Raw genomic sequence first — 13,798 nt, 5'->3', positions numbered from 1 at the left:
CGCTGACTTTCGTTGATTTCACGGCCACAGGTGTCGCTGTTAACAAGCATTTCTGAAAGTTACAAATAGTCCCTTTAAGTCCTATATAAATACTGTGAAAGTATCGAAACGCTCAATCCACAGGGAAATACACACAGCCCGTATTCAAAAACTGCATTTGAAACAAGCTGTCAGGATTTCTGCCCATTTGTGATGTCACAAATATTCAATATTTAGACCCCTGACACAATTTTAAACGTAACCATTCTAAATGTGTCCCAGTTTATTTCCTGGTTGCAGTGTATGTGAATGTCATCAGCTGACAGGAAGTACACATGGACCCAGGCTGTTGCCTAGCAACGCAATTCTGTTGCAATTCAGTCAAAATGCGCTAAAATGGATCGTTAAATACAGGTATATTCAGGCTGACAGTATGAGGAAAGTAAAGGTTTTTTTTTAACATTACAGCATGTAAACATGTTCTAGTAGAAAAACAAAATACAAGTATGAACCTGAAAATGAGCATGATATGGGACCTTTAAAATATTTCATCCTTGTTAAAATGATTAGATGCTTTTTTAGACACATTTTCTCAAACTTTTGCAAAGCTTTCTCCACTACATTCCAGACGAACTATTCAGTTTGCTACTTTTTTTCCCCTCACAGCTATAGTTACTAATTATCTTGTAAATTAACATTTAAAACTAATGTTCATTGTCATATAAAAAATAAAATATTCATTTATGCAACTATATCATCAATAATGACCAACTACAACATTAAAATGCTGCTTACAAAAATGCATCAGTAAAAGTAATTCAATAATGTATATAATGATATACTGTAACACATTTTTACTGATAATATCTGTAGACTGCAGGTTAATTCTGGTTTCAATGACTTGTTCTCAACTAATCCATCGGTATAACTTTGTTTTGTTTTTTGATTTCTGTTTATTGGTATTTTAGTTAACAAACAAACAGTAAACGCTGCATACAGATTATAAAAAATATATTATACAAACATTACAGAATTAACATACACAGAAACACATAAAAACAGTAAGTATAAATATTAACCAAAGTTCAAAACCGCTTCACCCTTGGCAGGCTATGTTTTTTGACAGAAAGCACATTTTAATTATGATATGAAACAAATCATCTCATAAAAATGTGAATTTGGCTCACTAGACTGTAATACTCATAAATATGTTATTGTTAAATTAGACAATCCCATCTTTGAAGTTATGCAGTACATGTAAGCGTTTATCACCTCATTAAAAAAAGCTGTTCTCTGATCTCACCTTGGCTACAGTCAGTAGATGTAATAATGAAATCCATATTTTAATATTTTGAGTTATGCTTTGCTGAGTCATGGTATGAAATACACGGGTCATGAGCAAATCCTGGATCTAGACAGAGTAAGACATTCACAACAACAGATTACAGGGTGTTGTACAACACAGTACATCTGTACTGGGACGTGAGCTCCTCTGAAAAAGAGACCCAATCATTTTGGTGTGATGTTTATGTGGTTTAACCCACAGAGTCAGCACCGTCAGTGGATGGAGATTGACACTCTGCTAAAGCATCAGCATGGTGGTACAGTGCAACAAGTGCACAGACTAAGAGTAACAGCGAAAATAACCCTCAAATTGCAAAGATTTACAAAAAACTCTGGCGAGACTCTATGCCTAAACTTAACCATCTTGCGAGAGTTTCGTAATGTGCGTGTTACCTTCTAGACATGACCAAGAGTAACCCCTAAGACTGATTCAAGTAAGGCAAGAGTGCATGTCCCTTGATATCGAAGGCATGTGAGACCAGACCAACACTCCTTTCAAGTTACAGCTGTTCGCACAGAACAGTAATTCTTCTATATTCAGTCATGTCATTGTTTATGATGCAGAAAACATGCAAATTACCAACTGAAACAAAAGCTGGCTCATCTACAGACGAGTAATCATCATGTACACGTCATAGCAGCTGATGAAATATGTCCCTAAATCCCTAAACAAACGGTTGCAGTATTGGCAGAAAAGACTGAAGAGAAACACCAAAGAAAGAAAGAAAGTCCCTGAATTTGAAAAAAAGCATAGTGTAGGGCTGCAACTAATGATTATTTTCATTGTTGATTAATCTGTCAATTATTTTCTTGATTAATCAAGTAGTTTTGGTCTATAGAATGTCAGAAAATGGTGAAAAATGTTGATCAGTGTTTCCCAAAGCCCAAGACGACATCCTCAAATGTCTTGTTTTGTCCACAACTCAAAGATAATCAATTGACCGTCGTAGAGGAGTAAAGAAACCATAAAATATTCACATTTAAGAAGCTGGAACCAGAGAATTTTGACTTTTTTTATTTAAAAAAATTACTCAAACCAATTATTTGGTGATTAATAATTAAATTAATTAAAAATTGACAACTAATCAATTAATTGTTGCAGCGCTAATAGAGTGTAGTCCCAGCTGTAATGCAGATCTATGATCAACCAAGATCTGACTCTGAACAGTATCATAGCTGTGTAAGCAGCTGTACCTTTCTCTGTTTTTGTGCTGCAACTAATTAAGTCATTATCCCTGCATGGTGTATTTAGCCTGGATCCTCTTCTTAGCCAGTGATGGGAACTATTCGTTATTAGAACCAGTGAATAAGAGATGGCAGACGGTCTGGAGTGGACAAGTGGAGAGGTGCTTATAATGCACAACATTTGAAAAGGACACACTAAAGTTACCTTACTGTTTGACTTTTGTTCCTTTTTGAAATTATCTCCACTGTTTCATTGACAGAGGTTTAGGCCTGTGATCCACCTCTGAGGAATGTCTGAGGATGTCTGTTTCTCTACAACTCTTAATCTAAAGCGTGGGGAAAAAGCAGAGGAAAAGAGCATAAAATGCCTCACATTTAACAGCAAATGCTCCTCTTCATGGCCAGTCCTGTCCATGCACATCAATGGAAATGTGCAGTTTCTTTTTTCTTGGTAAAATAAGAAGGTTCTGGTTAAGTTATTCTACTGGCTGAATAACAAGAAACAACTGATCCCAGCCGAAAGGCTGTAATTAAGGTGACTTAGGCATACCAGAGTAATCACTGCAGCTCCTCAGAGCCAGCTGCAGGTTTTATAGGCTCTATTAGGTGAATGTACAATGCATTTACCTATATCTGTCTATATATTTCTTCAAACATCAGTGGATTTCTTTAGTTCAAAAAGAAAATGAACTTTTTAGCAAAGAATGGTTTAATTTTTTTAAATGCAAGCTTAACTGTTCTTATGAAAGCATTAACTTGATCTTGGAAAAAATGCTCCAAATTGACTGCGGTAAATAGCAACTTTTCATTACGGGCTTTAACCTCTCATTAGCGACTTTACATTCTCAAAACCTTTTATATAGTCTGCACAACAGCTCACAAAAAATGTGACTGCATTGCCTCGAACTGAAACCAACATGCGGCCCTGTTCTCGCTCCCAATTACCCTCCACCTTTACTGTGCACATCTGCAGCACGCTAAAAACATCTGCATGCCCTCCCAACTGTTATTATTATGGTCAAAAACTCACATATGTACAAACTTAAACTGAAATTTGAATTCCACTCTTTTTATGTGATAGTAACTATATTGATATTGCAGCTATACAATACAGTTGCAACAAACTACGTCCCCCAAAATGAGAATCAACACCTCTCTAAGAGACTTTCAACAAAAACTGAACATCATAACGTCCATGAAGGTGGATTTGTTACAGGACTGTCGTATTAGACTGAATTAATTTTAGCGACCGCAGGTGTACCTGAGTTTGTCTTGATTCACAATAGAGGCTACTTATCTTGATTTGGGAGAAACATGATAGTGAATCACAAACATTCCCTGGTTGTCTCTATCTAACTTGACATCCCAGAGTTTCATCTGCCTCACATTATGATGGATTCAAGGGACACACGTTACAGATGTTCTTGAACTCATCCATCTGCCAAACACTCCCATTGCCTGGGTGGGAATTTATGTCTGTTGTTAATGTTAGCGGGGTTTTTTCTTTTCAGGTATGGCACTCATTACTTTCAAGGTTTGGTTCTGACATTGTGGTTTATATCCCCAGTGTATTGCAATTTTTCTCCACAGTGAAAGATTTTAAACTAAAGTGAGAGTTTCTTATTTAGATTTAACATTTGTTTGGACCTATTTTGAGTAGAAAATAATTATCTAGCCAGTTTACAGTCGGCTTATTCCAATAAGCTGATTTTGTAACTATACAGAGACCAAAATCATGGTAGGGGATTAGAGAAAACTGGTTTCCCCAGGTAGATTTCTTCTGCAGAATTCAGATTTCTTGGCCATGTAACCGGGTTTTTAATCAGCTTTTTACAAGTACGCACGTGCAAAAGACTGCAGACAGGTAACAAGTAACAGCAGGTGGATGACAAGGGAGATAATTAGCGGAATGCATCCTTGTATTTAAAATAATCCCGTCCAAAGTCTGACTACAACTAAAACTAACACAAACTAACTTCCACAAGTCTAAACATGTAGGTTTGACTATTTGTTAAATTCAGACACCTTTTTGCCCTCTGTATACCTGCCTGTCCTCTCAGCATTGTCAGTTTGCTCCGACACACAAGTCGGGAAGCAGCATCCTGTATCACTAACACAGTTCAAATAAGTAAGTCGCACATCCAAAATAAGGTTAAGAGTAGTGGACAAATCTGATTACCACCCTCCTGCATCTATACGCATATTTACAGTAGACTAATTATGTTTATAACCTGGTTTCTCTGAGTAAACAACATGTTAACTGAGTGATGCTCGGTGTGGTCTGAGATGTAAAAATGTTTACCAGAGAGGTAAGTGAAGTGTTACTCTTTAATGTTACGTGTATATATATTTTGACACTAGTTATCTTTCCCAAAATATTCCCATGTTTTTGATGATACCAGTAAATATGATTTGATTAAACTTGATTAGAGCATATACAGCAACAAGCTGTTAACCTAACACATATTATCACCTTTTAAATTAATACAGTGAACCTGTGAGCAAACATTCGGAGACACAGAGCAACATTTAGTATTTACTTCAGTCGTGTTTCTGTCCACCTGCTGAATGGAAGTCCACTATTCCAACACCTTTTCGTCACCACTTACTCATGAGGGAAATATTTGGCTCTTTAGCTGCTCCGCTGTGCCCACCAGCGAGTCTCTAACTTCATCTGCTTGCTGTTCATGTGGGTTGATCAGACCTTTTTCACTAAAAACAGATGCTGCAATCAAAACGACAGGTTAAAGTTGTGGGGAGTCATGAAACCAAAACAATGAGCTGACATGCGGTCAAAAGCTCCATAGAGCTGAGAGGAACTGTACAGTCGAATAACGATTTTCTGTGGCTTTGTCACACCAGCGACCCCTGTCATTCATTTGATCATTGTTAATTCAAAACAGCAGCTTTCGACAACTTTTGATGTCTGTTTTGAATAAAACATGTTCTCCTCACCATGTTAGATCATGGAAGAAGAGTCTGTTACTGTCTTCAGGCCAAAAGGAAAAGATTAAGTAAAAAGGAAATTTGATGAAAAAAAACACGGCAGCAGTAATCCTGCAAACAGTTGTTTTCTGAAATACAGTAAGATGAGCTTGTGATAAATAGACAGACTAATTGAGTGGGAGGTGACCTTATAGTCCTGGTAAGCAGCACTGCATGCTTAATCACCAATTACCAGTTACTTTACATAACAGTCAAACAATAACTGCAAGCAAAAGATGCCTGCAGCAATTATATTTCATAATTTGCGATCCGTTTTTTAATTGAGTCAGCCGGTTTCATTCACGTCTCAAGGATGGATGGTAATTATTGTGAATGACTCAATGAAAACACAATTAGCGGATGATGCAGTGTCACATTAAAGTGTAGAATGTGTTTCTCCGACTAGCAGCATAAGTTACGAATTAAATAAAAGTGAGAGATCTCAGGGGAGAAGTGACTAACGGTGACAGTGTTTACTCTGATCCCCTGCATCCCTCCCAGAGTCTGCTCCCTCTCTCTTTTCTCCAATTAAGCTGAAATAGATTTCGCCCAATCAGTCAGAACACATGCCAGATGATTGTAGACGCTGCCACTGCACTTTGTTTCAACTCAAAGGCTTCACAAGATGTGACTTATGAGTTTTGGAAGTCACGTTTCCTCTTGCACCCCTGACCCAGAGGGCAGATAGGGAGGTGGGTGTGTACATGTATTTTGAGATGCTTGTTTTCGATTAACCGTTTTTATTAGCCATGCAAACGGTGTGGCTCCAGGGATGACAATATCTGTGAAATGACTGGTCGCCATGGTAGCGACCAGTCAATCACAAGGTAGCCACGCCCTAAACCATACCCTGCTTTATCATCTATTTGACTCTAAATGGGACCATAATTTACTAAATGAACATCATGTTGTATTGAAGAAGACTTGAAACTAGCAATTAAGACCATAAACTCATGTTTATAATGTTTACTGAGGTAATAAATCAAGTGAGAAGTAGGCTCATTTTCTCATAGTTCTCTGTACAATCAGACTTCTTTTTGCAACCAGAGGAGTCGCCCCCTGCTGGCTGTTAGAGAGAATGCAAGTTTAAGGCACTTCTGCATTGGCTTCACTTTTCAGATCCCAGAGTTGCCCACTGCTAAATAGCTGCAAAACTAATGACATTCCCATCAGCCTCAGCTGTACCTTGTTAGCATGCTGACATGCTTACCTAAGAAGGTAAAGATAATAAACATTATACCTCCATGTTAGCATTGTCGCTGTATCATGCTGATGTTAGGATTTAGCTCAAAGCATGTACAGCCTCACAAAGCCCATAAGCATGGCTTTGGACTCATTATCTCGTTCAGACCAGAAACCAGTTTAAACACTGTTGTATAAGAATGACTTGAGCTTATTGACACATCTCGCATAACTTCGCTTATACCTCGATATCTGAGAGCTTCTCCCGCGGGGATCAGATCATGATTGATTTGATGGGGAGGTCGAGGAAGGATAAAGTCAACACTGTGGAATCCCCGAGTGAACCGTTCAGTTCAGTTTTAGGGAAGAAGCCAATCAAAATAAATCCTACAAATGAATAAATGCAATGCCACGAAAAACAGATGTGGTATGATAATTATGTACAAACAAGGGAAAATGAGCTTAAACGCTTAAATGATTTGAGGGGCATCAATAAAAACGCCTTAAGGTCATGGTTGCTGTTGGCCCTTTCTGTTGGCCCTGTTAAACTAACAAGCATGGATGCTGGATGATTTGTACTGTATGTAAACTGCTGGCAATGAATACTATGCAAACATGTACTGTATACAAGTTCACATAAATTCATGCTCATGTTTTCTCTCTTTCTAATCGAATCACTCAGTCACATCTACCCATGTCCTTTGAAAGATAGAGAGAGCACATTGTGAAAACCCATAGGGGAAAGAAGATTGATGGAAATGTCACTCGATCGACCATTCTCTCATTCCTGTAACATTGGTCGAGTTTGGTTTGGTTTGGTTTCCGGAGCAGCATTGCCTGTAGGGACCACTATATATACAGATATACATTTCTTTTGCTGTTGAAAACCCTCCACTGGTCCTGCGGTAAAGCTGAGGAAAGTGGCCAAAGTGTTGTCACTCACTCCCTCAGCAACCCCTTAGTGGAAAGCATGTGAAAATGCTGTGTAGAGTCGAGGCCGTGCTGAAATGGAGAGAACCTCTTATTCTGTTGCCAAAGTTTTTATTATTTTGGTCAATTATAATCAATCTCAATTCTTTCATAACACACGTTGCATATTTTGTTTGATCATCTCCTTCGAGATAACACCATGTGATACCACTTTAGCAAATGTTTACAATGTTCACACATATACGCAATTACGTATGTTGCCATTATCACTGGTGTTTTTAATTTGTGTATTTATTCAGGTTAATTACAATATGAACGCATGAAAGAATGCCAGTATGGTCCGGTAGTGCAGACCATCAAAGGAAAGTGAAAGCGGAGTCCAATTGCACATTATACAATACAAAAAATGCTGCCATTCATTATAGATTGTGGATTCACAATATTTTTACAAGCGTTTGAATCTATCAGTTTTTTTTTTTTTATCTTTTATAACTGCTTGTGCTGTTGCTTTGACCCAACTAATATTGGTATTACTAGGTCATAACCTTAAGCCTCATCCTACCGACTCTGGTACTTTTTGTTATATCTCACAGGTGCTTTATTCTACCATTCCAATTTTTCATGACTTTGTCAATCAATTTGTTCCTAATGACTTCATAACATTATCTGTTTCTGTTTTAATTAGTGCTTTTAAAAAAGACAAATTCCTAGTGGACCCCAGTCAAAAGTATCCAATTGCAGCCTATGCAGTTAAAATATTTAGAATAGAACAGAAAGACAAAATGCTTGCCATGGGTCCTAATTTAAAATATCACACATTATCAGGGTCATTTTGAAAGAGACAGATGCAGATTTTCTCATGTGCTCTGTTTATTTTCATTTCATAATATGCAAATTAACAGTAACTTTCCTAAAATAATAATAATCTGTCTTTGGATGAAATTAATTACATAACTAATAATGTTTTCAGAAGAAATAAATTAACATTTTGCTTTGATGGTTGTTTCTTACAGTAGTTTATTCTTGGGACCCCAGGGTCCCCAGTTGGTTGTCCTTGTATGTTAAATAGGTTGGTAGGATGAGTGTTAAAGGTGCTAAATGCGAGATTGAGAGCATTTCTGTTGCCTCCGCAGGGCTCTCAGCATGGCGAGGGCTGAGCTGTCATAGCCATATGTGAGCAGTGCAGAGCAGTGGTCATGAGCTAGCCAGTGGCCACTTAAAGCACGCGCGACCGGCAGGGAGAAATTCAGATTACAACACACACAGAGGGAGAGCGACTTCATTCTCTGCTCAGGTAGACACTCCACTATATCTTCACATAGGTGTTTGCTGCTACTGTATATTAATGCTCTGAGTATCATATAGAGCACCTTTAAAATGGGACATGCTTACAAGACAAAGAACTACTGGTCGATTGCTCAAATGTCAAATTAGTGGTCTAGGGTGTTTTATGAGTGTTTAAAGTGTGCAACTTTTAGGATCCAATTAAACTTCAAAATAAAGTTGGTGATTTTTTTCAAGACCAGTTGACTCCCCCTGTGAGTTACTGAGCAAATACAAAACCAAAATCTTGAAGCAATAATCCATAAAATGTGTTTCCTCTTTGAGACTTTCGGATTGCACAATGCTGTTTTGATGGCTTTGACAAAGAACGACTACATTTGCCTTTAACAACATCAGTGGGAGACAGACCGTGCATGATTTAAGGATGAAATGTCAGGGGGAAACTTTTATTGCACAACATGTGTACTATAATGAGTGGCAAGCCTTTTTGATGAGTCAGTGTCTCTGGTAAATGAGTGTATAAAGCTGAAGGTAATTCGTAAAGACAGAGAACGTTTTTTCTCAGTAGGAGAACGTGTAAGATTTGGTCTCGTATTGAGCAACGAGGATAAAGGCCCGCATTTCCTGCAGAACAAGAGGAGAAAAAAAAAATCAGCAGCAGTGTCAGCTTTCACTGTTTTCACTTGTGATGGTATCAGGTGTACTTTGAACAGGCTTGTGTTTGGTTCAAACTAGCCTTACGCAGGATGGGTGGGGTAATGTGATGTGTATTTGAACAGACAAGGTGAAGTCTCCTGTTGTAATACGTGCTCAGGCAAAGAGCGGGCTCGAATGGAATCTTTTACCTCTAACACTGGAGATACGCTTAAGGATTACACGCTCTTTGGAAATAACTGATTTGAACGGTCATTAAAAAACCACAATGGAGGCAACCAGCGATACCACAAAGATCCTGGAGAAGGGTCCCGAATACCTTCGAAAGCAAATGGAACTGGAGAGCGAGACTAAAGGACACATGAGTGCCGTGGAGAGGCTTGCTGCGAGCAAGCTGAAATATGTCAAAAGCGAACAGGTGGCCAACTCAATTCAGGAGCCGGTCATCAGTTTTGGATCAGCCTCTGTGAGTAGCACTGGGTCCTCTAACCGGAGCTCGAACCCTGGTTGTGGGAGTAACTCAAGAAAGGCTACATGTGGTGCACAAACCGCCAGCTCACCAGGGCAGGTACGTCGGTGCAGCTCCAAAAAACGACCAGACTCCCTTCTGATTTACAGGCAGAAATGTGAGTTACTGAGATCAGCGAATGACCGGAAACATCACATAACACGCAGGTTGCTGCTCAGCTCTGTGCATAAAAGTGCTCCGTTACCTGAGGCAACGGATAAGGAGTGTGTGACTGTAAAAATCACCACACCTGAGGGAACAGCAGAGGAATGCAGCTTACATGTAGTGACCCCTCAAGCAGCGAGGAGGAGGAATGTAGTAAAGAAAGAAAACAGTGATTCTGGGACAAAGGTCACAGCCGGGCTCCTAACTGTTCCTGAGTTTGAAAGGAGGATTGGCAAAGGGGTCAGTCGGTCTCACTCCGACATCAGCTCCAGGTACTCCAAAAACTTTGCAGACTTTGATGCTTTTTTCAAGTACTGCGGGCTGGGCGGCGAGGTTATCGAGTCTATGGGGAAGGAGAACTTCTCGGCACGCTCAGATGAGATTGCGGTAAACCTACTGAGTGTCAGCGTCTCTACGTCAGACGACGGCTTCTCCAAAAACAGTGGTGACAGTGACGGGCTACTGGAGGATGAGTTGCATGGAAAGATAGGTCAGGGGACATCAGTTATTGAGCGCAATGCAAGGATTATCAAATGGCTGTACAGCTGCAAAAATGCAATAGAGACTGGAAAAAAGTTAAGAGACCTCAATTGAGATAACTCCTTTTTTCTTAGGTCATGTGCTTACCTAGGACTGCTGTATAGATGATACTAACTCCTGGCTTTTGTTTGTGGAAAACTTTTGGTCTCACTTCTTGTATGTGTGTTTGTGTGTCTATGTGCCAATATCATTGTTTCCTTTGGTTTCTGTGCATACTGTCAGTGTGTGCCACATTCAGCAAACACTTCTGAGTGGAAAGATTTGGCCTGTTTGCTTCTGTTCAAACATGCATGAAACTAGCTCTTGCATGAATTGCACAGAAAGCCCCACGTCATACACACCCAATTATTTTCATCTTGATAATATATACTTACTTGCAGTTTAATTCGATGAAACTGTGCATTCTACACAGATGTGTGACACAGCTGCAATTTAGAGTACAATCCTGTGTTAAAGGTCAAAACTATGTGCATATGTGCACACTTGAAGACACAAACAATGACACACAAATCCAGAAGAGTATTCAATTTTATCAGCAGTGATATTCAGCAAAAATGAGCCACTGGCCAAAAATAGATATCCACTTGAATTGGAGAACTAAATACTTTTGCTTATATAATCCAGTACCACCCTTAATAAAGAGTTCATATCATATTTTACCAGATGTTTTAATGGTTAATAAATCCTTTACTCATGACCTAAAGGTCAGTTAAAAGCTTCTAATAAAAGCAAATTTTGGGTTGCCAGGTTGTGACAAATCAGTTTGGCTGGTGTTCTTCCTTCTTTCCTTATTTTGTAATAATGCATTCACAGATGTTTTTATTCCATTAATAAATGTTTAATAGATTTGCACTCAAAGGGATTTTTCACAATCTGGCAACCAAAAAAAATATTCTTATAAATGATCTATAAAACATAAGTAAATTATATATTTTATCCATTTAAAAAGCTATTAATTACAACTTATAAACCATTTATGAAATGTTTTATTATTTAAAAAAAAAAAAAAAGTGGTACCAGTAATTCTAGATAAAAGCTTAGAGCTCACATTATGGCCTATGAAACATTTCAGGGTGTCAAATACTCATTATCATTAATGATGCTCTTCAGTAGGGTCTTTAAACCAACACAAGCATGAAAGTCCCTTTAAATCATAATTTACGTAACCTGCTTCTTAAGTTTATAATCCAATGAATGCACTCAAGAGGTGTACAGTACACTCCATTACACACACATACACCTGTAAGAGATCTGTTCCCCTCATGTTATTGTGGCCGAGTGTTTCCTGTTGACAGTAATAAAACAGGTAATATCATTAAATCTAACTGCAGCCAGACAAAAAGGCGTTGTTAAGATTGTGGTTATTTTCCAGGCAAAGAAGAATCAGTTGGCTCTTAGTCCTGTGTGAGAGGAATGTACCTGAAGGCTTAAGATTAGTGACCCGATGTAACAGAATCTCCACATCCCTCCCAATCTCTCTGTCTGCTTTGTCTATTTCACTACCTTCTCTCTCTTTCTGTCTTTTCTACAGAGGCCGTAACATGAGTGGGAAAAAAGCAACAGACAGACTATTGTTGACTCAATGTGTTATTGGAATAGCCGCCCACTCTGTTTCTCTCACACCCACTCGGAAACAAAATATATGTATGTACAGTATGTGAGTAAATACTGTTATAGACACGCCTTTCATTTCTGCAGAAATCTGGAAGACTATTTCACATCAAGACAAGTCATGTCATGCCTTCTCCTCTCGTTTGTTGCCAGAACTTACTTCTTAAAAATTCAGTTGATGATTAAAGGGCCAATTTAACGTTGCGTAATGTGGTTCAATGTACACTATTTGCATTGCTGTAGGCTTGTATGTGTCTTCTTTTAATGGGATTTTTATTATGTCAAAGCGTTACTGTTACTAATCCACCATACGTTTTTGCTGCTGCCTGAACTTGTTACATGCGTTTTATACTGAAGTCAATTTTGCTACACAAATAAAGTGGGTTTTTTTTACAAGTAAACTGTTGCTTAAATGTATTCAAGGTAACAAGTTATGTGCACATCAGTTTATCATACTACTCTTTGAATGTACTGTATGTGGCCTAAAGGGGGTAGTATCTAACAACGAGACTGAACCTGATCACTGTGGTAAAATATCAGCTACTCTATGTTAACAGGCCAGTAATACTAACTGTAACTGTAATCACATGATGTCCACAGGAACAATACGCACTCATAAACCAGTCTGGATGGATACACAGTATGTAATGCTATTTTAGTTAAGTAGAGGAAGAGAAAGAAAATGGTTTTGCATTAGTATTTTGGCAGCAGCTATTCTTACCATGTACCTCCTGTTACAGATGAACATGCATAAATACCAGAGCTGCAGACTTGAGACTCTTATAAGTCAGTTACAAAATGTTACAAAAATGAAGACACAATATTTGACTTGGATTTACTTGAGACTTGAAAGCAGAAGTTTTTACCTGTTAAAATACAGGAACAATGAAAAGTAAAGTGCCAGACAGGACTTGCACAAACCTTGAATATTTAAAGATGTGTTTATACTCTGCTTTGAGTAATCATTTGTGTCTGCTTTGGTTTTTACACAAAAAGTTCAATAACCTCATTAAACATCTGTGAAAAGGACGTCTACCTCATTATAAAATCCAAAATCTATGAATGTGCATATATTTTTTCCAATCAAAGGTTAAACTACTGGAGACAAGATGTCTCTAGTGTATGTCTACAAGTTGTTATTGGACCATGACGGGCCTCCAAATGAGTTGTGATGTCACAAAATCATGCTTCTACGTACACAGTTTAAGGTGAGCAACTTCCCACCTTCAACAGATGAACGTGAAAACAACCTTATAGTGTCAAACTCTGACTTAAATTATCAGTAATAAGCCGTAGCTGAGGAAATATTCAGATCCTTTACTTAAGTAAAAATACAATACTCCTCTAAAAGTAAAAGTCTGGTATCATCTGGTATATCTGGTATTATACTGGTATCATTAGATTAGGATTACTTATTCAGTAATGTAAAAG

General features: G+C 38.2%; 1 protein-coding gene across 1 annotated transcript; it reads left to right on the top strand.

Moving 5' to 3' along the window:
- The first annotated feature begins 9,483 nt into the window (after positions 1–9,483).
- Positions 9,484–13,393, top strand: fam110c (family with sequence similarity 110 member C). The gene has a single exon (XM_074616010.1). It carries the CDS (start codon positions 9,812–9,814, stop codon positions 10,808–10,810), a length of 999 nt encoding a protein of 332 aa, XP_074472111.1. The 5' UTR covers positions 9,484–9,811; the 3' UTR covers positions 10,811–13,393.
- The last annotated feature ends 405 nt before the right edge of the window (positions 13,394–13,798 follow it).

The sequence above is a fragment of the Sebastes fasciatus genome, chromosome 18, assembly GCF_043250625.1.
Source record: "Sebastes fasciatus isolate fSebFas1 chromosome 18, fSebFas1.pri, whole genome shotgun sequence".
In the NCBI taxonomy this organism is placed as follows: Eukaryota; Metazoa; Chordata; class Actinopteri; order Perciformes; family Sebastidae; genus Sebastes; species Sebastes fasciatus.
The sequence above is the reverse complement of the archived record's forward strand: the minus strand, read 5'-3'. Positions and strand labels throughout refer to the sequence as shown.